The 15,331-nt window shown below is 43.5% G+C and overlaps 1 protein-coding gene across 1 annotated transcript; it reads left to right on the top strand.

Moving 5' to 3' along the window:
• The first annotated feature begins 1,744 nt into the window (after positions 1–1,744).
• Positions 1,745–15,150, top strand: LOC108931645 (F-actin-capping protein subunit alpha-2-like). The gene is made up of 10 exons (XM_018747580.2): positions 1,745–1,858; positions 9,910–9,973; positions 11,070–11,121; positions 11,264–11,327; positions 11,563–11,769; positions 11,899–11,978; positions 12,441–12,519; positions 12,732–12,803; positions 13,012–13,077; positions 14,259–15,150. Exons 1-10 carry the CDS (start codon positions 1,820–1,822, stop codon positions 14,397–14,399), a joined length of 864 nt encoding a protein of 287 aa, XP_018603096.1. The 5' UTR covers positions 1,745–1,819; the 3' UTR covers positions 14,400–15,150.
• Positions 15,151–15,331: the final 181 nt, after the last annotated feature.

Below are 15,331 nucleotides of genomic sequence, written 5' to 3'. Positions count from 1 at the left end.
ACCACAAAGGTACGATGGAAAGAGGCCCTTAATTCCCTTGTACGTTAAGTGGAGGATTTTATAATCTGCTCCAAATTCAACTGGAAGCCAGTGGAGCGGCCTAAAAGCCAGTGTAATAAATACACATAAATATAAACTAAAGAGCAAGTCCTGGGCTCACGTTCGAGGAGACAGCGACACCTAGTGGCCACATGAACAGCCTCGATAAGAAGAGTCGGTCCCCGGAGCGGCGCCACCAGCAGGTTTTCTCCCTCTCTCTCTTTCTCTCTCTCCTCCCAGCTGTCGAGTTGTGACCGTGCGCAAAATCTGTTTTTTTTTTTTTTTTTTTTTGAAAATACAAATATTTTAATGGCATTTTTCCTCAATTTGTTATTGTTCAATGTCTTTCGCCGAGCGATCGTGGCCTGTGTTTGCGTGCCTAGCCGACAGGTGGCAGTAGCGAGAACGAATCCGAATAGAAGAGGACTGAAGGACCACATCGCTTCAACTCACTCCCAGTGTCCACAGCTCGTATGTGCGATTCCTGGTTGTCGGTGATGAGTAACGAAACAAGGAAAATCGCACTTGTATAGCACCGAATGTGACTTTGTGGGTACAATGTATTTTTTTTCAGTTATTTTGAATAGCTTTTTAATTGTAACGTACCGGTAAACTATAAAAAATAAAGAATGAAATACCACTTTTTATAATTTTATTTAATAATATAGCTATATAGCTTAGGTTTTTTTTTTTACAAAACTTAACTAGTTACTAATATATATCACTTATGGTGATATTACTGCTACATCATTAATATTCGACTGATTATGATTTAAGCGTAAAAGTAACTTTGAGGTTACTAACTAAACGAGTTTACAGTCACAGGCCCCACTCACGTTAAATTTAGGAGGTACGGCATACCTTTTCAACAATTTACTGTTTCGTTTTACCAGCATATTTTTAAATTCGTATTACACTGCAGCATCATGGTCACGGTCACTGTAAGTGTGTGGGCATCTTTACCTTGGTTAATTTTGACAAGCTGAGCGACACGAACAGAACCATATACTATACCTTCTTTAAAATGACGTCACTGCGGACCCAAGGCTGCCGCACAACTCGTACCAGGTTAGTAACCCGGTCACGGAGCAGTAAGAACACCGGGCTTCCTAACGGGGTCCCACATAACACAAGACGGCTGTAAGGGGGGCTTATGAAAATATATAGCCGTCTCGTACAACGGGATTATAACTCCATATAACGGCATTTTTGCCCCTTATTCAGTCACGGTGCTTCCAATACGGGAATTTATTCTGTGCAATAAAGTCTGAAGGAAGAATGCATGTTATTTTTTTTGGCTCTCCGGATTCAACCTCAAACATAAATACTTCGCTTTTAACTAAAGATTTTGTTTCTCTGGTTTTTTTTTTGCTGCAAGAATGGGATAAGTCAATATTTATTCACAATGTAGAGATTAAAATGCGTCCTTCTCTGTGGGTCTAACCGCGTATTTACTATGTTAAAGTGCCTTTTAAGGAAAGTGTGTTTACAAATAAGGAGCGACGAGCAGCGGGGCGTAGTTTTCGTTACCAGAGATCTCCTCACCAGCGCTTCAACGACTTGGTTGTTTATCGCAGCGATAACACAAACACTGACCTCTGATAGGCCAATGTAGGCATATCCGGGCCAATGAAATGCGTCTGCCTGCATTTCGCGACTATTCGCACGCGCCTAGCGGCTGTCAGCGAAATCTCCGCGCGCGCAAACTTGCCCGTTCGTCCACCAGTAGGGAATCCTCCCTTTTCGATGACGTCGGTGAGCTGTCGTGCCGGAAGGAAAGATGGCGGATCACGGGGAGCAGTTGTCTGACGAGGAGAAGGTGAGCGAAGCGAAGTGTCTTTGGGCGACCGGGTCGCAGGGCGGCAAAAGAGCTTTAGTGACGAGAGAACGCTCGTAGCCCCATGCAATTTGCAAACGCGTGTAAAGTTAGAGTATGTAATTGTGGCAGGCTGACTGAAGGCGTCCGTTATTTTTAGCTCGACGCCGGGCTGTGCCCGACTACTTCCGGCGTTGTTGTCGGCGGATCTCCGGCGGGGCGCCGCTCACTGTTTGAAATGGAATAATAGCCGTCGGTCCGCGGCGAACGGCTCTCTCTCTCTCTCTCTGTGTGTGTGTGTGTGTGTGTGTGTGTGTGTGTGTGTGTGTGTGTGTGAGAGAGAGAGAGAGAGAGAGAGAGAGAGAGAGAGAGAGTGAGTGAGCGCACCGGACAGCTGGGTACCCTGCCAGTGGCCAGAACTGCTGCTTTTTACCTAAGGTCGCAGGTTCGAATCCCACCTCATCTGTGTGATGTTGTAGCCTTGGTACTTATCCTAATTGCTCCAGTAAAATGACCCAGCTGTATAAATGATTAAAAAATTGTATCTTCACAATGAGGTCACTCTGGAGAAAAGCATCAGATAAGTAAGTGTAAACAGCTGCAATGTGTCAGCCACTAGGAGCCTGGGCTGCAAAGGGCCATGATCATGATGATGTGTACTGGTGAGGGGACCTGAGTAGACGACAAAACGACGGCTGTTAACGAGGAGTCGGAGGCAGGATTGCACGGTGGTGTAAACATTTCCGTGTCTCACTGAGGACACACCGTACTAGGCAGTGTGGTGTTAAGAGACATGCACTGGCAGACAGAAGGTTGCTGGTTTGTTTCTCTGTGTAGTACCATGGCTCAAGGGACTACCGAGGACCTATCCTGGCTGAGTAGGTTCTGTAAGAGTACCCTCCTGTATAATGGGGACCAGTAGAAAACAGAAACAAGTCACTTCCTTGTATCTTGTTACCTCCTCATATTGAGTTCCATGATTAGACATGCTTAAACTCATGAATTTACTCAGTTTTTTTTTTGTCCTAAATGAGGGATTTTATGTATTGACTTTTGTCTCTTGTGTGTCTCATACCAGCAGATTGTCCGTCGTGGTCGTTCTCCAGTTCAGCTCACAACACCGTTCAGGCTTCGTATTGCAAAATGAACAGGTTTAATTTTCAAAGAAAGACTTGATATGAAAAGCTGTTGAGAGCAAGTGATATTTGTCACCTCCTAGCAGCTAGCGGAAGATGGGCGAATCGCTTCTAATCACAACAGACTCATTCAGTTGCATGTAGTGTGGGAAAAAAAATGCATTAGAAATGTGTGGACTTTGTGGTTTGTGGTCCAAAGTAGCTGGTGTTCACAGGTTTTGCATCCAGTCATTAAGTGACAGCGTATTTTAGAACTCCCTGTTGCATCCTTCTTTTTTTTTTTTTTTTTTTTTAAGTTACAGCTCGTTGTTCTCAGTCACGAGGAAAACTGATGTGGAAGCATCTCCAGTCTCTCACTTTAATATTCCGCTTGAATGGAAGACCTGACTTGACTTGTAGGTACATGTCTGCCTTAGTGTCCTGTAGAATCTGGGTGTTGAAATCACATGCTGCTTTTGGAGTTTCTCAAGAGTTGCCTTTGGTGTTTGGCCTTGGATTACACCGCGGTTTTGCATCCGCCGATTCTTTTCATTTTCGGCTTTCAAAGATACCCTGCGGTGAGATTCGTTCCACTTTTGCTGGTGTTCCCTGGAAGGTGGTAATTTATTGTGAAAACTTTGATTATGTCAACTGCTTTCTCAGGTATGGCTGGTTCTACTGCAGTGCCTTGCAAAAGTATTAAGACCCTTAACCAATTCACTGGTTGCACTGAATCACAAATGGTTCATTGAACCTTTGTTGTTGATATTCAAAACAGTGAAACTAAAAGTTAGGGTTAGATTCACAGCACACAGCAACTGAGTGTTCCCACAGGAACCGGTGTGTCTGGCTCTATTCCACCTGTGTGTTTCAGCCCCAGTGGTTTCAGTGCTGTAAAGTGACACCGGGAGCCCATTTTCCGTACTCCAGCTGTGTGAAGTTTTTCATGGTCCCTGTGTGAGCTTAGCAACGCTAAAGGAGTGAACAACGCTGCTGTCCGCACACACCGTCCACTAGTAAACAAGAGTATGAGCTACAGATCCTGCCATGCGCTAGGATGGGATGTGTCCTTCCCGCAGACGATGCGTGGTTGGCTCGGAGCAGTGTTAGAGCAGACTGGTAGTAAAAATGAGTTTGAGTCCTCTGATGTGTCTATGTGTGTGTGCATGCTGTGATCTGTGAGCTGTCAGTGAGACCTAGAGTCACATGTAGGTACAGCCCATGCTTCTCACATGTTACATGTTGTTAGTGTGTTATGGGCTGTTATGGTGTATGTCATGTTTTACAGTAAAAAATTTTAAGTAATAGTTAATTCTTGTTCTTGCCTCTGGACCCATAGGTTTGAATCTCACTGCCAGTTGTAGTACCCTTGAGCAAGGTACTTACCCTAAATTGCTCAAGTAAAATTACCCAGCTGTACAAATGTGTAACTGTGGGTAGATTAAGTGACTTTAGAGAAAAGTGTCAAATAAATGTCAAGAACATAAAGGACATTGTTCTACAGTGGGCCAGTCAATGTCCTGATCTTTTCCTCACTGAGAAAATTGAGGCCTAAAGGTGTCATTCAAACAACCTGAAGAAACTGAGGTAAATCTACATGGAAGGAGGTGCCAAAATAAGTCCAGAAGAGTGTACAACCTGCTACACGCTTACCCCAGAAGACTTGAAGTAGTAATTGTAGGAGGAGGGAGGTCGCTTTGTCAAGTATTGACGTATGCATGGGATTCCTAAATTATTCAGAGAATATTTCATTTTTAAAATTTTTTCCCACTAGAAACAATGTCACCTTTATTTCTTACTGTTTTGAAATACAGTATATCTTCAGAAATCATCAAAGCAGCATTCCATTCAGTAAAAGAACGTAAGAATACGTTTTCTAGATGCTCTTCCTGTTTTTAGGGTTGAGACAAAGAGACACGTTTAGTATCCCGTTACATTGGCTTGTCTGGGATTTATTCTGCCAGTAGTGTGATCATCGTTCAGGATCTAACCCAAGGCTTTCAGGCCTTTTAGGTGTTGCAGAAAGAATTTGACACTGGCCAGCATGTCTCTCTGTCTCTCAAAGATCACAACGATGATTCTTGGTTGTAGTACAGAGGAAAAGTTGATGTCATTGTTACTTTTAGTGTTTTAGGTTAAAACTGTTTGGTCATTCTATTGTCTACTTAAGTAGATACGTAGTTTTCCCTTTTGTTGCCTTCGCAGGTATAAGACAATGCATTTACATTTATTGATTTAGCAGATGCTTTTCTCCAAATTGACATACAGACACCCCTCTTCTTACTAAATTTCACTGGCGTAAATCTGCATTTACATCAAATTCCCAGCATAAAAATTATTTACAGATAGTGCTTATGCAAAACATCTGAAATACGTTAAGCACAAGTCAGCATAGTCAGACAAGGCAGGAAGCTGCATCTTCCCAGTTCCTGTGTGTTTTAAGCCATGAACGCATCTCCTTGCGTTAATGTAGTGCTTTTTTGCATATTTTTTTTACCCATTTCTTTGTTCATAATGCCTGGTGGTAAACGTGCACTAGAAGGAAAACGAGAACCGTCTCGCAAGTGTGCAGCAATTGATTTGGAGATGAAATTGAAAATAATACAGCATTTAATATATCTGATATTTACTAGAGAATTTTATTGTGTAATTTTTTTATACCTGTGTTTGCAACAAATGCGTAGGGTAAGCTACCCTGTGTTGAATGGTGGGGGAGGAGGGGGAATCTGACATATGCAACACTTTCACTTATGTAAAAGGTTTAAGAACGGTCTATTTGCTTAAGTCGAGGGGTGTCTGTTCATCTCAGATCAATACAAAAAGTGCGTTGTTCCAACAGGAGAGATGTGGATACAGTATGTGATTGTAGAGTCAATTTGTCACATGGCACCATATGACCCAGTGTACATTACATTAGTAGCTGTGCATAGAGGCTTATTTTTGAACAGATAACATATTACATGTTTATCGAGCACAGATCTAACAGACGTTTTGAGATGCTAGATCATGTTTGAGTTTCTAACAAAAGATGCATAGTGTTATTTTTATCTTGTACAGTCGAAGTATCACACTAGATGCTTTTTGCAACTTCTTTGCACTATGATGCCCTATTTTTACAAACCACGCCTGCTTATTGGCTCATTGGCTGCAGATGCCAGAAAGGTTTTTTTCTTTCCTTCCCTCTCCTCCTCTTTCTCCTCCCCCCCCTTTACATTTGCATACAGATAGCACAGAACTGCTTCCTAGATCACGTTTGATATTCATATTCATCAGTGCGTTTGAATGCTGACAATAATTCAAGCAAATTTTTGAAGCTGTAATTGAGATGTGGATGTCCTCACTTTGTGTGAGGTTTCTTTCTGTGTCTGAGGTTTTACTACAGACAGCCTACAGGCGGTATTGAAATAATTTGCGTTAATACACTTGGGGGGTGTGATGCTGGCAAGGGCAGTTGGTAAATATCTCCCAAATGCTACTGATGCCACTGTGAGTTGCTTACACTGAGGGTGTATGGTGTCAGAAGTCTCTGTCACTTTAATTGTTTGTGGTTTTCCCAGGATTCCAGAAGAGCGAGAGACCCAAAGCAGCTGTGACGTTAAGGCGGGGTGCTGGCCTGGACCGAGTGATGTCCTCCATGCTCCCTGCTTCGCAGTACATAAAGATGGTCCTTGCTAGCTGGTTTGGAATCTGGAAGGTTCTGATAAATCCATGTCGTTCTACACTCTGGGAATCCAGCCAAACAGGAGTGTGTGAGTCCAGCTGGTGTCTGCTCAGGGGCTTAACTAGACCGGGTGTAGTCTGTGCACACTGTTTTGTTGACCCTGCCAACACTTTTCAGCATATAGTACCCATTTGGTTTTTTTTTTTTTTTTGTACAGTGGAAGGTCAAAGATGCAGGGATTTACCAGTTTCTTGTTTGTTACTTGGTTCATATAAATAGTTCTCTTGTAGTGTCATCAGGCTGGTACTAATGCTTCCTTTTCATTTAAAAAAAAAAAAAAAAAAAAAAAAAAATTGTCCTTTAGGAATAGGACAGGGTTAAGGGTTCAGGATAGCAATGCTTCATATGCAGTTTCTGCAAAAAGTAATGAGTTGATGGAAGTGCTGTCGTCGGACTCACAGGAACAATTTGTGTGGGTTCCAAGGCAAGGAAGCAATGGAGGTGGTTTACAATGCCTCCTTTTGTGCACGTTGGGGGGTGGGGGTGCAAACCGCACAGCTGCACTTGAACCCCACGCTCACAGAGCAACTCAGGAGCTGTGATGCAACTGCTTTACTTGCTGCACCATCATGTCCCGATGTGCTGCATACACTCCAGGCTATGGGTGGCAACTGTGCAGCTACTGTGTGTGAATATTTTGACATGGAGGGACAGGCAACTCGAAGATCATAAACCTTCTATTCATTCCTGGTGGTTAATCCTGCATTTCTTCTTGAGATGGTCACCTTTCAGTTTTCATCTCTCTCTTTGTCAGTAGTAAGGATTGCCGATCAGGTTTTCTCACATACCAAGGGTATGAATATGAACGTCGAAGAGAAACATCTGTCCCATTTGCCTACGCACTCTTTCGTCCTGAAGGGATCAACAAGCTGACCATCCAACACGTCGCTCGGCCGTTGTTGAGTAGTAGTTTGAACCTGACCTCAATGAAGGCACTGCATACTAGAGAGACAAATCCAAAACATTGTTATGAGAGGCATTTTCACATCGCTGTCCTTCCCTTTTGAATGTATACTTGTGGACAGGTCTGCAGTCCCTTGTGATCCTGTGTTTGACACTGCAGCCACTGACTGCTGTGAAATGTGGGCATTTGCTTTTTTCTGCATTTAACTGGACCATCACATCTCCTTGTAAATCCCTGAATCCTGGAAGAGAACACAACTTTACACAGTACTGCTTTTATGAGTCCTTGGAAGGGAATTTTTTTTTTTTTTTTTGTGCATCTTCCACAATAGGGTGTGAAATGTGTGGTATCCCTGTGCTTTTGCAGGTCAGCACTTTATACAGCCCCAAATCACATCTTATGGTAGATATGCGATTATCCTTCTAAACAGAACACTTCAGCTTTGACTCTGGAAGTAGCTTTAGATCTGGTGTTTGGATGTAGTTGTTTTTTTTCCTTTTTCTAATCCTATTTTTCTCTTCCCTGCAGTCCGTTGTTTTAATTGTGGAACGGCTTGTTAATGGGCTTAATTTCAGTGTTGACCTTTCTGGGACAGCTGCGAGTATAGTGGATAGATCTGCTGCTTTTGCAACCAAAGGCTGCAGCTTTGAGTCCCATCTCTGGCTGCAGTACCCTTGAACAAGGTACTCACCCTAAATTGCTCCAGTAAAGTTACCCAGCTGTAAAAATGGGTAGTTGTAGGTTCTTTGCAGAGAAGCATCAGCTAAATGTATGTATGTAATATATGAAGAGACTTAGTACACCGGAGAGGGAAAGTTCTTGTAGCCCATAGCTGTGATACAGGCATTGATTTCCCCCGCCCCCCTTCAGGGTCTCACACAGATACAGCGGTGGTCCATGCTGCCCTATTTATAGAGACATAATTGAGCCCTGCAGTCGGGGGCATGGGGCTTACTGCTCTGTCCTGATAATTCAATATGTCAGCAGCAATAAGATCATGGTATATTTGGTCAAAGGGTGGAAAAGGAAATGTTTGGGGGGGATCTGCCTGACCGCTTTCTGTTGTATGTGGTTCTGTGACTGTGTCCCCTGACCTCATCTGACATTACAGAGCCTTGGTGTTTCGTGGCAGGTGAATTGACAAATTCCTTGCAGGACACCTAAAGATTGTTTGGAAGGAGGGGGGTCAAAGTTCCTTTTCCAAGCTTGCAAAGTTGTTGCCCGTTCCGTGGTACCTCCTGCACATCCTCTGTGTCTCTCAAATCAGTGTAAAGTCCTCACTCGGTGCCCGACTTCCTTTACTTGTGCATCTGGTTGTGGAAGTCAGCCTGCGGCTTGGTGTTTGATTGTAATGTGTGATGGATTGTGCTTTCACTCCTCTTGATGCTTCCCTGTACCCAGAAACTGCTGGGGCCTATGCTGTCAGCTTCCCAAAGCCGGCACTAACACGAGCTGCTGAGTTTCCAGGGGGAGCCTAACGCCAAGTGGCTCGTCCGCTCTTGCTTGGGCGTCACCTGCGCCTGTGACTGCTGTCCGTCTCGGCGCTCTTGGCATTCTTGGTCGCGCTTTCATGCCCATTTACGGTCATGTGCTGAGTGGAGGAGGGAGCCACGAGGCCCTGCGCTGCTGCGCATTTGGTTTTACTCGCCGGCAGAGACAGGAAGTATCGCCTGCAACAGAAAAGAGGCCACAGATCAACTGTTTCATGGTGCTGTGGTTAAGCGCAGAGGCAGCCCAAAGTGTCGGGCGGGAAGGCCGATCCCTTTTTGTCTGCAGCAGGAAGACGAGCAGAACGGGGTGTATTTTCGTGGTTGCACCAACACGTCGAAAGAGGAAGCTCTGTTTATTGTGTGTGGTTTGAAAATCCATCTTAAACACAAGCACTACTGCTTCCTGGTATTCACTTTTATGAAGTACCTGTTTTTTGTTTCAAGTTATGAAATGAGAATTCTCCCCCTCCCCCTTCAAAAAACAGTGAAACAACCTCTGGCTGCACCATGTTCCCTTCTGAAGTAAACTGAAAGTTTTATATCACACAGCACTGTTACGAAGGTCTTCCTTATACTGTTTTCACCATCCAGTCAGTGTATGCTTTGTCAGATATTCATGGTACTACTTAACATGGCTAGAAGAATCAAATGTGAAGTGGTTAAAATAATTGTTTACTTTGAACTGAATACATGGTTTTCCTGACTTCTTCACCTTGATAATACATACCCGTAGCAGTGTGATCAGAGCTAAAGTTTCATGGCTCCCCCCCACCAGTAGTTTCCATTTTCCCACCTTATTTATCACCTGTCTCTCTTTATTGCAGGTGCGCATAGCTGCAAATTTCGTCCTTCATGCTCCAGCTGGAGAGTTCAATGAAGTTTTCAACGGTAAGTTCTTCAGCTCCGGCCCTGTCGGTGGCAGTTCCCTTGTCTCTGGCCCAGTTCTTCTGTCAAATTCCCTGCAGTTCTGCTTTGCGAGCACTTGTTTTGCAACACACACAGACAGAAGTTGTGGTGGGAGAAGGCAAGCTGGTGTAGGCAAAGAGGTTTCAGTGAGTGGGTCTGGGTAGGGGTCCGTCTGTGGGACCCTGACTTCCACATGGTCTTTGACTACTTACGTGTTTGTGTGTGGATGCGGACACCAGGCCCTTTGTACTTAAAAAGCACGCTGTTGCTGGACAAAACCAGGTGACATTTGACGAGTAGCTTTAAAGGCTACAAGGTATCTCCATTGTTAGGGGGGAAAAAAGGCTGCAGAGCTCCACATTGACAGAATCGCTTCATAATGATGGTTCTCCTTTATTTTTCAGACATGTTGCAGACACCATGTCTCACACAGTGTGTCGGAACTGGACAGAGTTCAGGTTCTAACCACTAAGTTTGTAGCAGAGGAATCTGACATCACCTTTGTTGTGCTTGAAAATAAGTGAGGTACACGTGACTTTTTTTGGAGAAGATTAGATGGCCGTGAGGCTATAATTCGTCCTTCACGCTTCCAAATTGAACACATTGCAGATGTGCGGTTACAGGGATGAACGTTCCACACACCTCATCAGTTCCGCCAGATGTGTGGCAGATAATGCCTTGTTCAGTAACCGACACATGTTCAATGGTTGCAGGTGGTGTTTTTAGAAGACGTCCTTCCTTGAGCTGCTCATTAGCGCCGATGCTCCGGCACCAAGAGGGGATCCCACAGGGGAGATGGGCTGCTTTCTAAATGCTCCTTAATGACCTCTTTGAGGGAATTCCTGCAGCGCACAGGGAGCGATGTTCATAACCTGCCTCCTGCAATTAAATTCCTCTCTGAAAACCATTGTCTGCCAAGAACTTGTTGCAGTTAAGAGTGTTCCTTCCTCCGTCGTCCGCGTGGCCCTCTCACCTGATGAGTTTTCCTGCTTTGCAGTGTGTGACAGCATCATAATAAGGCTCCGGTGTGTAATGAATAGTAGTGTGTGTTGTTACAGCCCATTTTCTCTTTTCTTAGATGTGCGACTGCTACTTAACAATGACAATCTGCTCAGGGAAGGAGCAGCCCAGTAAGTGCACATTGCAAGTTATGTTTCTCTGTTTTAGGTGTCTGTCTGGGTCCATGTTTATTGTGAGAAACAAGAATGTTCTGTTAATCAAATATCTTTTTTTTTTTTTTTTTTTTTTTTTTTTTTATTATTTTTTTTTAAGCGCATTTGCACAGTACAATTTGGACCAGTTTACTCCAGTGAAAGTGAATGGGTATGAGGAACAGGTAAGTAAAAATGTTACTTGTAGCAGAAGAGAAGGAACACTGTCCTTTGGGGTTGAAGTGAAAATATTTAACCCCCCCCTCCTCAGCCATGAGTTTTAATGAACCAGTAAACTAAAACGTGACTAATCATACATGGAGAACATTGTCTCACTATTGCTGCAGCACCTCCTTCCTTGGAGAGATGGGAGGTGTTCCCTGCAACTGCCTCAGACTGTCACCTTTTTCTTCTCGTAAGGTCTTAATCACGGAACATGGTGATCTGGGCAACGGCAGAATTCTGGACCCCAAGAACAAGATCTCCTTTAAGTTCGACCACCTGCGCAAGGAGGCCAGTGACCCACGTCCCCATGACGTGGACAGCAGCACAGAGAACTGGAGGAGTGCAGTTGACGCCGCTGTGCGCGACTACATCAGGGAGCACTACCCCAATGGAGTGTGCACAGTGAGTGAACTGAGGAGCACCAGAGTTTGATTGACCATGTGCTCTGGAAGCTGTCTTTAGAGTAGCACACTTGGTGAAAATGTCATTGGAATGCACCCTGAAATATAGGCATGTGCTTCTGTTCTTCAGATTTACGGGAAAACTATTGATGGACATCAAACCATCATTGTGTGCATTGAGTGCCATCAGTTTCAGCCAAAAAACTTCTGGCAAGTATTTGTCTCTGGTATATATGAGCATTGCTTTAGTATCAACTTCCTGTTTTTTAAACTGGAGAGTTTATTTTTGTGTAATGCTCTTCCCATCTTCATGCTTATGAGCTCTCATTATTCCATTGTTTAAATATTATGTAGCTCTTCTCATAATGGGATCTTGAGAGTTTGTCATTGATAGCCATAATACTATTAGAGCACGTCTTTGGCGATCCTCTTTACCAGCCTAATGCTCTGTGACTAAGATGATCACTCTTCAGCCGTATATATGCAACAGCCGCTGTGCAGCAGTGCATAATCAAATTTACAGGCTGTCCAGACACAGCCTGCACCTACAACCCAGAGTGCAGTGTGAATCGCTGGGGCAAACTGCTGAGCTGTCATTCACAAAACCCCGGAGCATAAAGCAGTGCTTATGTGATGAATTTGCTGAAAAATATTTCTTTATGCCCTGTAAAGGAATGGACGCTGGAGGTCAGAATGGAAGTTTACCATCACCCCTTCCTCTACTCAGGTGGCAGGCATCATGAAGGTCCAGGTATGAGGGGCAATGCCTAGATACAGAAGTGTGGGGGCAGGCAGATATGTCCCTCATGGGTATGGGAGGTCAATAAGAGAGAGAATTGCACAAGTACGGAGGCAGATTAAAGTTTTGGGAATGTCCTGCACATGTTTGTTGAGATCATGTCATGTGTTGGAGGTACAGTATTTTGCCTTATAAAGTAAGACGGGGTGTCTTTCTAATGATAGGTCCACTACTATGAGGACGGCAATGTTCAGCTGGTGAGCCATAAGGAAGTTCAAGAGCCCATGACCATCTCTGTAAGTGTACTACAGGAAGCAGATCGGCTTGTTTTCCTAAATGTTTCAGGAAGATCCTTTTATGGAGGAAGCAGTAAGGATTTAGAGCCAAGTGGTGAATAGTTGTTCTCTCAACATTTATTTAGTGGTTTTTGTCCCTCCATAATTTTTTTTTTTTTTTTTTTTTTCTTTTTTCTTTTTTCTTTGTTTTCCCCATTTCTTTCTTTAGAAAGATGCAAAGGAAACTACCAAGGAATTCATTAAGATCATGGAGGCAGCAGAGAATGACTACCAGGTATTCTTTTGGATTTACAGTAGCGTTGCAGCTTATGTAGTTTTTTCATAATGGTAATGTGCTCATTCTTTTTGTTCTTTCACACTTTGTGTCACTGAGATCAGGAGATATGCTGGTATGAAAAAGAAAGTTCACCCTTTTTCAAGTCAGTGGTTTTTCACATCAGGGTGTTACAATCATCTGGTCCTCAACAACTATAATTAGACAAGTTTAGCAGAGGGGTGATGATTTGGGCTCATTTTGCAGCCACAGTACTTGAGCACCCTACAGTTATTGCATCAAACATGAGCTCCTCTTCATACCAAAGTATTCTAGAGATACATGTGAGGCTATCTGTCCAAGAGCTAAAGGACAATAATCCCACACACACCGGTAAATCTACAACTGAAAGGCTGGAAAAAAAGGAATGAAGGTGTCGCAATGGCCAAGATCAGACCTCAACCCTACTAAGGTGCCACCGCTGGAACTTCAGAGAGCTGTGTGTACTATGGCCTCAAACATGATTGAACTGAAGCGCGCGCGCGCACACACACACACATTTTCAGAGCCGCTTGTCCCATACGGGGTCACGGGGAACCGGAGCCCAACCCAGCAACACAGGGCGTAAGGCCAGAGGGGGAGGGGACACACCCAGGACGGGACGCCAGTCCGTCACAAGGCACCCCAAGCGGGACTCGATGAACTGAAGCAGTGCTCTGGAAAGAAGTAGCCATCATACCTCCAAAATGATGTGAGGCTGATGAACTTTAACAGAAAACTGTCCCTTTGTTATTGCTTCTAAAGGAAGTTCTACAAGCTGCTGAATCACAATCTATACTTTTTTCATACCTGGTTTCTGTATGTTGGCTTATTTTTTGTTAAATAATGACAATGGACTCTGCTGTTTGACACCTGAGGTTAGATGTACCTAATTTTAGGACCTGGTTAGGAGCACATGATTTCTTTGTCCTGATATATAGAACTATAGAATTGAAAGAGGGTCCCCCCCTCCCCCCCATGTGACTGTGCAGAGGGTGGTTCATGTACAGAAGTCCAGGCATTCTAGTAAATTTTTCACCAAAAAAAAAAATACAAAAGTTGGTCACTCATCTAAAGCTGAGACATTTTAAGTACACATAAAATGCACCCCTACCGCATATAACTTCATTTTTGTTGAACCTCCTCTTTCCCTTGTATCTCAGATTGCGATTAATGAGAATTACCGGACGATGTCGGACACTACATTCAAAGCTTTACGCCGACAGCTTCCCGTCACCCACACCAAGATCGACTGGAACAAGATCCTAAGCTACAAAATAGGGAAGGAGATGCAGAATGCTTAGTCAGGCCTGCATGGTGGAATTGTCCCTTGTACAAATGAACTTTAAAAAAGGTTTGGTCTCAAATTTATTTGATCAGTTAAGATGCCTACTTTTATTAAGTGTTTTATAAGGAAACCACTAAATGTCATTGTTTGGTAAATGATGTGAGGGAAATTACTGTACGCATTTTTTTTTTCCCCCTCTTTTGCCCTTCCCTGATCGGGGTGGGTGGATTGAGCAAATGAAAATGGTTGGAAAGCACTCTTTTGTCACTTAGTGTTCCCTCGTGAATCTGAGACCAGACTTTTCATGCAGTTTTCATGCACAAGAAAAAAGGAAGCTGTTCAGAGGATTTGTAAATTTTGAAACTGAGAAGTGTAGTAGTGTGTGACTGTGCCCTTTTCGTAACACAAAGCGACACTCTTCCAATACGGTAATTTACTGTGAAAACAGATATGCATTAGGTGATTTTTGACGGCCTTTCTCGCACGCAGTCATCCTTGTGGTTCGTTCGATAGCTCTAGTTTCTTGTCTTGTCATCTCTGTGAACCCATGCAGCAGTGGCAGTTTTTGGCCATTTTCAGGTGCACACTGACATTTCAGCCAGTCATGTGAAAAGAATAAAATACTGATGTTTGCCTCACTTGTCCTTGTTTTAAATAAAAAGGCTACTTGCTACTTAATGTGCATAACTTGTACTGCATCCCTAGGTTATTTTTAATGAAAATGACTGTATTATAAGGCACACTGTAATATATCTGTATTAAAAATGTCTGTCAGTTTGATTTATTTCACCTTGGAATGAACTGTGTAATACAATCTCAATGTTGAATTAAACGACAGATTTTCTATTTAAAAGCGTGGGTTTTTTTTTTTTTTTTTAAATAAGGACCCAGGGCCACGTTACAAAATTGGTTCGAGTCCCGGTAAGCGCACCTCACCCTCGCCCACGG

Source organism: Scleropages formosus, chromosome 2, assembly GCF_900964775.1.
Source record: "Scleropages formosus chromosome 2, fSclFor1.1, whole genome shotgun sequence".
Taxonomy (NCBI): domain Eukaryota; kingdom Metazoa; phylum Chordata; class Actinopteri; order Osteoglossiformes; family Osteoglossidae; genus Scleropages; species Scleropages formosus.
Note: the sequence above shows the minus strand (reverse complement) of the source record. Positions and strands in the feature narration are given on the sequence as shown.

What these genes read in the sequence shown, in the direction of transcription:
- LOC108931645 (XM_018747580.2), top strand. Translation starts at nt 1,820, where the DNA reads ATGGCGGATCACGGGGAGCAGTTGTCTGACGAGGAGAAG. An exon ending in CTCAGGGAAGGAGCAGCCCA is followed by an intron (nt 11,122 to 11,263) that starts GTAAGTGCACAT and finishes TTTTTTTTTAAG; the next exon opens with CGCATTTGCACAGTACAATT. An exon ending in CAGGCATCATGAAGGTCCAG is followed by an intron (nt 12,520 to 12,731) that starts GTATGAGGGGCA and finishes TTCTAATGATAG; the next exon opens with GTCCACTACTATGAGGACGG.